This window comes from Carettochelys insculpta, chromosome 6 (assembly GCF_033958435.1).
Source record: "Carettochelys insculpta isolate YL-2023 chromosome 6, ASM3395843v1, whole genome shotgun sequence".
Lineage (NCBI taxonomy): Eukaryota > Metazoa > Chordata > Testudines > Carettochelyidae > Carettochelys > Carettochelys insculpta.
This window is the reverse complement of record NC_134142.1, coordinates 109,353,109-109,362,954: the sequence shown is the minus strand read 5'-3', so window position 1 is coordinate 109,362,954 and position 9,846 is coordinate 109,353,109. Positions and strand designations below refer to the sequence as shown.

The 9,846-nt window shown below is 43.9% G+C and overlaps 2 protein-coding genes across 3 annotated transcripts in view; one reads left to right on the top strand and one right to left on the bottom strand.

Moving 5' to 3' along the window:
- The first annotated feature begins 325 nt into the window (after positions 1 to 325).
- On the top strand, positions 326 to 4,658 carry TSSC4 (tumor suppressing subtransferable candidate 4). Of its 2 annotated transcripts, XM_074995977.1 has the most exons (4): positions 332 to 394; positions 933 to 1,067; positions 1,767 to 1,839; positions 2,484 to 4,658. In XM_074995977.1, the coding sequence occupies exon 4, from the start codon at positions 2,569 to 2,571 to the stop codon at positions 3,610 to 3,612; it is 1,044 nt and encodes a 347-aa protein (XP_074852078.1). In that variant the 5' UTR covers positions 332 to 394; positions 933 to 1,067; positions 1,767 to 1,839; positions 2,484 to 2,568; the 3' UTR covers positions 3,613 to 4,658. The 2 variants fall into 2 exon arrangements, with proteins under 2 accessions (XP_074852079.1, XP_074852078.1); XM_074995978.1 differs by lacking the exon at positions 933 to 1,067 and having other exon boundaries at positions 326 to 394.
- Positions 4,659 to 8,357: 3,699 nt separating this feature from the next.
- The window catches only part of TRPM5 (transient receptor potential cation channel subfamily M member 5), a 64,678-nt gene continuing 63,189 nt past the window's right edge, over positions 8,358 to 9,846 (bottom strand). Inside the window, exons 25-26 of the mRNA XM_074998545.1 lie at positions 9,716 to 9,806; positions 8,358 to 8,479 (exon numbers count right to left, since the gene is read on the bottom strand). Coding sequence (XP_074854646.1) covers positions 8,376 to 8,479; positions 9,716 to 9,806 — 195 coding nt within the window. The 3' untranslated portion in view covers positions 8,358 to 8,375. The remainder of the gene's footprint in view (positions 8,480 to 9,715; positions 9,807 to 9,846) is intronic.

Genomic DNA, 9,846 nt, shown 5'->3' with positions numbered 1-9,846 from the left:
GGGCCCCTGGCGGTAGAGCGCTCGCCCGGTACCGCACTCCCAGCCCCGGCCAGCAGAGGGCGGTCTTTGATGTGGCGCCTAGTGGGCCTCGTGTATCTCCGCGCGACAGCTACAGCCCGAGGCCGGGCCCTGCTCACCACCCGAGCCTCGCTACCGCCCTGCCGCGGCCTACCGAGGGGACTACAACTCCCAGGAGGCAAAGCGGGAGGGGGGGGTTGCTTCCGCCGCGTTGCCTCATGGGAGCCACCGCGGGCCATGCTAGGAGCTGCGGCAGGGACTCGGCCTCCCAGCGTGCTCCGCGCGGGCAGCCAATGCTCCCTTCCGGGGCGTGGCCGGATATAACCCGGCTGGTGGGGCCGTAGCGAGGAAGGGCGGTGGGGCTGCAATCCACCAGGTACAGGTCGCGCGAGTGTCCACCTGCCCGCCCGCGATGGCCTCGGTGTAGCGGCGGCCACCGGATGGTTGGGGCGGCTGCCTGCCCGCCCGCCCGCCTGACCGGGCCATGGTCCTCGCCCTGCCGCGCGGCCGCAGACCGCCCCTCTCGGCCTTCCTGAGTCGGGCTTCGCCTCCCAGGCCGGGGTCACCGCCCACCTGAAGCAGGCCCCTGGCTGAATCACAGCCCCACCCCGCACGGCCCCTCATTCCCGTCCGCGTGTCGTAGCCTCGGACTCACGGGCCCGTAGAAACTCTCTCGGTCATAGCCCTGCACTGGGGAGCTGTGACGTCAGCCTGTGACTGGCTATGAGGCTGTTACATGCTGCTCTCTGTTTGTCTGCCATATGGATGTGGCCCCTTTCACTCAGCCTTAGGGTATCTGCAGTCAGTCACCAATAGTCGTCCCTTGTAAGGCCTTGTCCTGGAGTTGTGGGTATGGTAACAGCTGACCTGATGCAGCAGTCTGGGTTACTGTTCTCTGTCTGACTCGCTCACAGGAAGCTGCAGCAGGAGTAGGAAGGAGTGGGGATGCCGATTGAGACCAGCATGGAAGAGTCTGATGGGAACTTATCCATTCAGAGAGATGCCATCCTGTCTGAGTTGTATCATATTCAGATCACTGCCAAGAAACTGTAAGACTTCCTAGGTTGCGTGGGGTCCATTCTTTTGGCTCTGGTGTTGTCCAGGACCAAGAGCTTTTTGGAGCTTGAAAACTTCTCTTTTCTGTCTTTCTGCCAGTCTGCTGGTTAGATGCACCTTAACTCAGTAGCTATGGTGAAAGGCCAGTTTGAGAGCAGCCCTCATGCAGGTGGTTTTGCTCCTTTCTCCTTCACATCATTTGGAGGATTGCAGTTGTTTTTCAAAAAGCTGTTGCGCCATGTGCTGTGACTGTAAAGTGTCATAGGACCAGATTTTCAAGTGTTTCTTCTTCCAGGTCACTCAACTAAAGGCCATAGTGTCAAGTGCCCTCATTGTAACACATGACCCAATGTGAAAAGTCGTGTTGTTTTGCTGCTTAACTGGTTCCAGGTTTTCAAGATTTGGTCCTGTTTATGAGTGCTTAGCTCTTTTGAAATCTGGCTCATAGTATTCTCTTTTCTTTGCTCCGGGTGTAGTTTGCCATAGTGTGTCCTGAGTGGCTTTGTTGGTGTCTGTCTCTGCAGAAAGTTGTAAATCCTAAAAATGTCTGCAGAGTTTTCATTAGCACAGTTCATGTTATAAATTAGGTATCAGAGCCACACAGTTGAAGGTGACTCAGAAATGTGCTAACTGTTCCTTCTAAAATACCTTTTAAAATTTCCCACTTTGTGATGTAGATATTTGTTTTCTAGGGTGCAGGAGCTGAGAGCCTTGGTGGCTTTAACTGACCCGGAGGAAGGAGAGCTGTTTCAGTCTCAAGAGACGGTGAGTGACTAATATACTTTCCATGCCATTTTGCAGCCTTCATTGAGACTCTGTATTTAGGCTCACTTTCTTCTTACTTTAAAATTTTTAGTGTGTTTCTTTTGCACTAATGTACAAAATAAAATTAGGGAAAATAACCCCCTAAATTGTTAATTAAAACTGGTGTACTGGTAATAGCAAAAAACTGTTTTAAACTAGTTCTGTGTTCTGAAATAAGCCTGCATATGTTCATTAATTGCTCGCATTAAGGCACAAAACTGTAGTTTAACTTCCAACAAAAAGGTATCGAGTGATAGAATGAGATGCATCTACCTGAGACTTTTAGTAATATGACTTCACATGGTAGAAAATATTTGTCATTATTTCAATGGATGTTGTATATGACTGTCACACTATTTTTAAAAATAGCACGGTTAATGCGGCAACACTTTCCTCCATGAGTCCTGAGAATATTCATTCAGAATAGAACAGGAATAGTTTCCTCACACTAGTTCTTCCCTATTTCACTTGCAGCACTACTTAATTCACACTGTATTTCATGGTCATGAATTGCTGTGATGTGAACAATAGTTTCTCAAGACGTCCTGTTCTGATGTGGTCCTCATGGTCACAGATGAATTTGTATTTGTTCCTTCTCATTCCAGGCCTTAAAATCACTGGATATTTGGAAGACTTTATTTGCTGCAGCTGAGCCTAAGTCAAAGAGCACAGTTGAATAACAGCTCAAAGATGGGAGATGAAGGTACTGGTGAGCCCTTTATGGGCATAGTGGATGGTGGGACCAAAGATTATGAGGGCAGCCTACCTTCTGACTCAATTTCACTCAGTGACTCGGACTCTGAAGACTTTGGCTTAGCAGATGAAGCTGAAGTTGATACGATTGCTCCAGAGGAACTACCATCCTTGGATGATGTAGATTATGGATCAGATGAGATTCCTGATTCTTCAAACAGCCTTAAGTCTCCTGTCCAGCCATTCCATCTGAGAGGTATGAGCTCTACCTTCTCACTGCGCAGCCAGAGTATATTTGATGGCCTGGAAGGGGCAGCCAAATTAGCCATGCCTTCAATGGCTGAAGATAACATTGTTGATGGGAGGTTTAAGCGACCTCTGCCCCCACCCACTCCTTCAAGCAAAATGATTGCAGAAAGTCTTGGAAGGCAAACTAAGCCACCCCCAGCTCCCAAAAACTCTCCAGCAGTCCCTGACTACATGGCACACCCAGAACGTTGGACCAAGTACAGCCTGGAGGGAGTTTCTGAGTCTAGTGATAAGTCCAACAGGATGGCCGCCATGGAGTTCTTAGAGGGCTTGAAGAAGAAGAAAGGAGAACCAAGTTCTGCTACTCAAGACAGCTACACCCCGTATTTCAACCAGGATCCCTCCAGCTCTGGTGCTGGAAGGATAATATTTACCAAACCCCCAAAGACAAGCATACATGGTTTGGAAAAGAAAAGACCAGCAGAGGAGGAGGGTCAGAACCTTAAGAACACAAAGCAAAATCTAAATGAGAAATCTTCCAAGAAGGACAGTGACGTGAGAGAGGAAGATAAAGTTGAGCTAGGCCATTTAGATGGTGAAGGGAAGATGATGATGGAGGAAGAGGAGTGGCTGAAGTTGGAGGACTTGGGTACAGCTAGGGAACTTGGCACAGGTTCTGCTCACTCAGGTGAAGATTCTTCAGTGGAAACCATAGGCTTTCATAGTAGTAAGAAAAGGAGTAGGAAGCATTTACGTCTCAAAGCAGACCATGAAGAGGCTGAAGAGGCTTGAAAGAGAGAAACCAATTAGGCTCATCCAGAGGTCTCAGTGTTATTCCAAAAGGCTACTTTGTTTGCTGTCTCCCAGCTCAGATTTCACTGATGGGGCAGGTGGCAGGCTTTTATCTATTACAGCTTTAGATCTCCCAATACACTATTTTTAGTAAATTTGTCAGACATTAAGGAACCAAAAATCCATCCATGGACTGGTGGTTTCAGGGAACAATGTGGACAAAGCACAGCCCTTGCAGAGGTAGGGGAGTATGGTATGTTTGCTTGAGCAAGCCCTCTGACTGATTCTGGCACGGTGTCAAGCTTTTGACCACAAAGATAGACTATTCTTACACAAGTACTCCAGGAGGGCCAATGAAGGATCCAGTAGGATGCCCTGCTTTTCTTTACCCATCTGCCCTCTTAAAAATTAGAATGCCTTTGCCAGTGCTGTAGAAATCTGGGATTAAAAGAAATAAAGATTGAAGAGGAGCGCATAAATTAGAATTTTGAAGCATTAAAAACCAAAACCAATTAAAATGATATCCTGGTTTCTTACTTCATGGAGGGAATCATTCACTTAATGTGTCTGTTCCTAACTGGGATCAGGTGGACAAAGATTGAGTCATGCTTCCACCACTGCTAGTGAATATAAAATCAATAAGTCACAGGAGTGGCAGAATAAATGGGAGTTTTAAGGTAATCTGAGCATTTTCCCCTTCCCTAACTTTCCAAGATATCTTGATAAAAGTTTTATAAAAGAACATGATGCCTGTTGTGCGAAAACATCTTTGGAAACATTTTAGCCGTGACATGTTTGAGAGCGCCTCGGCCACTTCTCAACATACGAAGTGTATGGTTGGAACTTGTGTGATGATCTGCTGACTGGTTGAGCAGCCACAAGCTTTTACTCTGTGTGGGTGTTGTCCTGATGTCTCACCTCCATAAGATGCAGTTCTTTCATTTTGACTCTGAAGTGGACTAATTGGAAGGGAAGGACTTGTACCCAAAATGGGTCAGTAAGAGATTCTCTTTATACTTTGGATGTCAATAAAAACATTGTTGTAATTTGGTGTCTGGGTCTGTCTTCTACCTAGAGGTGTATTCGCATCAAACACAATAAGGACATTTTTTCACAGAAGCACAGACAACTTTAATTTGACCAAGTGGGTTTCAGGTAAGAATTTGGGAAGATTTTACTCTATGTAAAGAGGTGATTTTTTTTTTTCCAATCTTGTACTTGGTCATTAACACAACTGCAACGAATGTTAAACTTGTTAGATGAGGAAAAACTGATATTGAAAGGTTACAATCTCAGAATAGATATTCATATATTTCTTAATAACTGGTCCCTGAGCTCTCCCTTGCAGTTCAAGAGGGCAGCAGATTGGTCTCTCTAGCAAAAAGGTTGAGCAAAGATGGCAGATTGCTTAGGCAATTTCGCTTGATTTGTCTTGGCCAATATTCTAGATTGAGGTGGGCATGATATGCTCTATAGGCCGCATCCAGCCTGCCAAGCCTTTGACTCCTATCTGAAGCCTGTCCTGCCAGGACTCTAAGGCAAAGGGAGGCGGGTGTAAGGTGGTTAGATGCACCTCTTTGTGCTGCCCCAGCCCTGTGCACAATCTCTCAGTTCCTATTTGCCCAACCAAAGGCAATATTAATACTTAAGTAGCCTGCCTCACAAGAGTGTTTGCAAAGTGCAGTTTAACATTCATTTCAGTTGTGTTAATTTTTTTTGCACTTTTTAAGCTGTCCAGTTCCTGGCCAATGGGAGCTGACTCTACTGAGGGCAGGGAGGTGTGCAAAGCTGCCACCTGTGGGTGCAGTGCAAAGAGGTACATGTGGGGAGCAGACAGCCGTTTCCAGCAGAATAGGACTGTGGCAGACGGAGCGTGCCGCTGCGTTGCCGCGTGGGAGTCATATAGGTAAGCACTACGTGGCCAGAGCCTGCCCCTTGCACCCCACCTCCTCCCACAGCACAATTCCCTGTCCCAGATCACCAACCAGATCCTGTGCACCTATCCTCCCCCAGGTCACAGCTCCTTCCCAGACCCTGCATTTCCCCCTACGCCACTCTCCCAGGCCAGAATCCTCTTCATCTCAATTTCCTGCCTCAAGTTATAACCACCTCCTCCTTCACCAAGACTCTCCTCCTGCACCCTAATTCCCTAAACCAAGCTTCGTTCTACAGCCAACTTTGGTCCAAGACCCCTTACCCTCTCCATAGAAAAGTGCAGCCTTCGCCACTTACCAAAATCTTGGAGTGGCCCCCCTCAAAAATGATTTCTCACCCCGCTCTACGTTAACAATACAATTAGTCAGCAAAGATACAGTATTTATAACTGGGCAGTAAAAGGCCATCTCTTCTTTTCTTGTAATCTGCAAGTACTAAATTTATTCATTTTAGCTAGAAATGCATTGCATAAATTCTCATTACATGCTTGAAATCTCTAGAGAGAAAATTAGTGGCTGCAGAATAGGATCCAGGGCTGCTTCTGTGTTTGTGCAGTCCAAAGCACCTGATTGTTGCTTCCAGAAACAAATCATAATGTACAATGGGTAGAGGATGGGGCAATGGTGACTTCCTGTGAAACTGATCTTGTCCAGCTTAAACTGTCTTGGTGTGCGACAGTGAACAATTAGAGTCTATGGACATTAATAGGACAAGCTGAATACATAAAACCTAGTTTGAAAGGGGACATGCAAAAATTGGATGAGGTGTAACTTCCACACTTGTTACTATATATTTTGTTTGCAAATATGTCTGAAGTATTGATGACATTGTTAATGGTAGGCACTATTTTGTTTTGACAAAATAAGACCACTTAAATATAAAATGTCCCTAAAGCAGTAGGTATGGCTTTCTGTCCCTAAAAGTGAATAAGCTGTTGTAACGTGGATGCCAAAACTACTCTCCTATTTATAGACCACAGTGACGTGGCACAGCTGACTTAAAAATAAGATGAGCAACTATAGTAGGAGGAAATCCTTAGCGGCTTTATCTTCATTAATAAGAACAAGTTGCTTCCAAGCATAAAAGGCATTAAACCTGGTCTTCTGGTTTTTTTTTGTTTCGTTTTTTTGGATGGTGGTGATTTTCTGAGATCAAGACACCTGACTGCAGAGATGTGCAATCTACCAGGGTGAGCATTTTTGATATGTGGGTGTCTGTGGGGGTGATGCTTTCTAGGAAATACAGTTTAATTGTGGCCTATCCATGCAAGGAATCCAGTATATTTTCTTAATGGTGCCATCTATATTCACCCAAAAGTTTGGGGGCACTCCATACGAAATTACAGGAAGAGAACCTTGTAAGTGGTAAACTTCATTTGTATATGCTGTCCCATACAAAAGTATAACAAATGTTTCACTGGAAGTTGGCCTGTATGTGCAAATAAAGGCCATAACAAAAATAAAGGTGTAATATTGGTAACTTGTGTTTTCATCACAGTAAAGGCAAAATGTCCATGGGTCTAGTTTCTAGGAAAACTGATTTTTTGTGGAATAGGATTGGATTTTTCCAAGATCTGGGACAAGATGAAGCTTTTCTTGGAGGTAAGGGAGGTGTTCAACTTCTGGGGTTGAATTAGGAGAGTTTCTGTTGCCCATAGAGGATGGAGTTGAGGGGGTGAAGGCAGTGGAACAATCATGAGCTTTGGATTTTGAATGGACAACAAACCAGTGAAGACTTGAGGACAAAAGATGTTTTAGTTGCTCCATATGGAAGAATTTAGGACTAAGGAAAGGCCATAAAAGAGCAAATTAGCATAGTCAAGGTAAGGAGATGCTGGAAAGTGTAACAAGTTTAGAGATAAGAAAAACTAAATCAGTGCAAAGACTTGCGGTGTTGAAGCCCTGGATTGTTTCCTGATTTGCTTTTGATTAACAATATCTGGGGGAAATTAAGAGCCCAAGAAATTGAACTTCCTCCTGCAAATAAGAGACAGCCAATTTTACTGCAGTAAGCATCATGCGTCTAGTCAGTGTTTCCTTTGGGAAGAATACAGAGAATAGCAAGAAACAAAATCATTATATAAAAAAGGAAATTTGAGAAGGAGAGGGTATCTGGAAGGGAGTGAGGGGCATAGAAATATATTAGAAAGTATGAAGATGGTGACAGTCTGGAGAGCACAGAGAAGTTACCAGTGGGTGGTAGAAGATGTTTATTACCGTGCCTGAAGTGAAAGCACAAGCATGTACATAGGCAACAAGATAGTAGGGTAGAAGAGAGCCTTTGTATGGTTAGAGCAGAGGCAAATAAGGATTAGATGGGAGGATAAGAATCACTAAGGGGGAGGTGGAAGAGAAGATAGTGTGCAACAAAGTATGTACAGAGCAGGTGTCACAGGCGAGGAGGTGGTTCTGGAGCATATTGGGGGCCCCATCTGGCGCCATGGCAGGCTTTCAGAATCATGTAAGGTGATTGCTGGGAAAAAGAGGGCAGAAGTCTAACATGGACAGAGAAGTGTGTTCTGTCACAGGTGATTATTGTCTCTAGCAAATGATCTGTTTTTCCTTTATGTGAGTAAATGGATTAAGGAGCATAGTAGGTAGGCACTGTGTGCATAGCGGCAGGAGATGAAATGGGGGCAGGGAGAGTATGTCACTGCCCTGTTCACTGCGTGTACATATAAACGCAGAGAGAAGGGAATACACCACTGGGGAACTCCCAGCCTCACAAATGAATGGTAGTATAGCTGCTGACTTTGGGGGGGGGGGGTGGTAATTCACCCCAGAAGTACTTTAAGATTGCAAACTCCTCTGCAGAAATGAGAACGTCTTTTAATTATCAATGTACATCATGTCATTTTCAAAGTCTTCTGCATGTTTTCTGCCTTCATTTCTTTCTAGTAGGCTTGCTTGATTTGTACTGGGATTCATAAAACCTAACAGGATTTTAAAAAATTAATGCATTAGTTTAAAGTATCACGAAAATAAGCTCTTACAATAACTATTGGATAGCTGTGCCAAATTTAAGCAGTCAGCAAAAATCTACATTCTAGGATACCATTTTTTTGTGTGTCTTCTACTTCAGGCAATAAAATAACCATTGTTAGTTTCTAATCAATTAAAATATCTGGCGCTCATGCACAGATAGTACTACAATGTTTGGATAGCTAATGTTGGCAAGAATTTAACTGTTCCAGTGGAATTTTTGGAGGAGAAAAAAATTTTTTTACACCCAGTGGCACGAGGGTTTTACTGTTAGTGTCACTTTTAACAACACTCCATTATTGCAAACTCTGTTGTGAGAGAAGTAGCAGTATATAGAGTCCTACGCAATACACTCATATACAAGACTCAGCCATCTTGTGACTTTGTCTAGTGATCTGTGCTTTACTCCACAAGTTGAATTTTGAAAACTTTTAATGTTTGGGGAAATCTTATGCTTTACTATGTAGATACTCTTAAATGTCCCACATTATCCTTTCTGTGATTGGGGAAGATGTTGAATTGGTTTGTCTAGTTTGTCGTGATAAACTTCAGGAAAAATCAGGAAGGAGAGATGTTGTCAAAGCCAAAATGGCTCCTTGGGCTTCTAAATATGTAATTTGTAATATTTTGAGAACTTGCCATTCAAGATCTTGTGGTATTTTTAGTTTCCTCATAGTACTGATTTTTTTGACAAAGATTAGACATGAAAATATCTGTTAGGTTAGATTAATGTGTATTGCCTATTTATTAGTCTGGAGAAGACTTAAATGTCTCTCCTAGTGGAGGTTTCGCCTCCCAATGGTAGATCAGATCCTAAATTGGTGTAAGCAGATGTAGCTTCTTTGAAATCAATGGAGCGATGCTGCTTTATATAATCTGATAACCTGGGCAATTACTATTCTCCTGTTATAGCTAAATATATTGTTGTAGTGGCCGGAGTTCAGCCAGGGTGGGCTGTGCTAGGTGCTGTGTAAACATGTAATAAATGACAAAGCCCAGCCCCGAAGAGTTCATGTTCTTACGTGTCTTGTTGGGAAACTTTTGCAGATCTATAATCAAGATGCTACACTTTTATAACATCATATCCAGTACTTTCATGATGCCCCTTCCTATTTACCATTTACACCCTTTTACTGAACTGTTCACCTGCAATATTTTGCTTTGCAATTGTCATTTCAAATACTCACTTGAATATTTTGGAACTGGTCTGTTGCCCAAGAGGTTATTTTTGCTTAAGGTATCTGCCATTGAAGAAATAACAGCTGAACAGTAGTTAACCTACAAAGCAAATAGTGATTGCTATGTTAAATTTCTGTAA

What these genes read in the sequence shown, in the direction of transcription:
- TSSC4 (XM_074995978.1), top strand. Translation starts at nt 2,569, where the DNA reads ATGGGAGATGAAGGTACTGGTGAGCCCTTTATGGGCATAGTGGATGGT.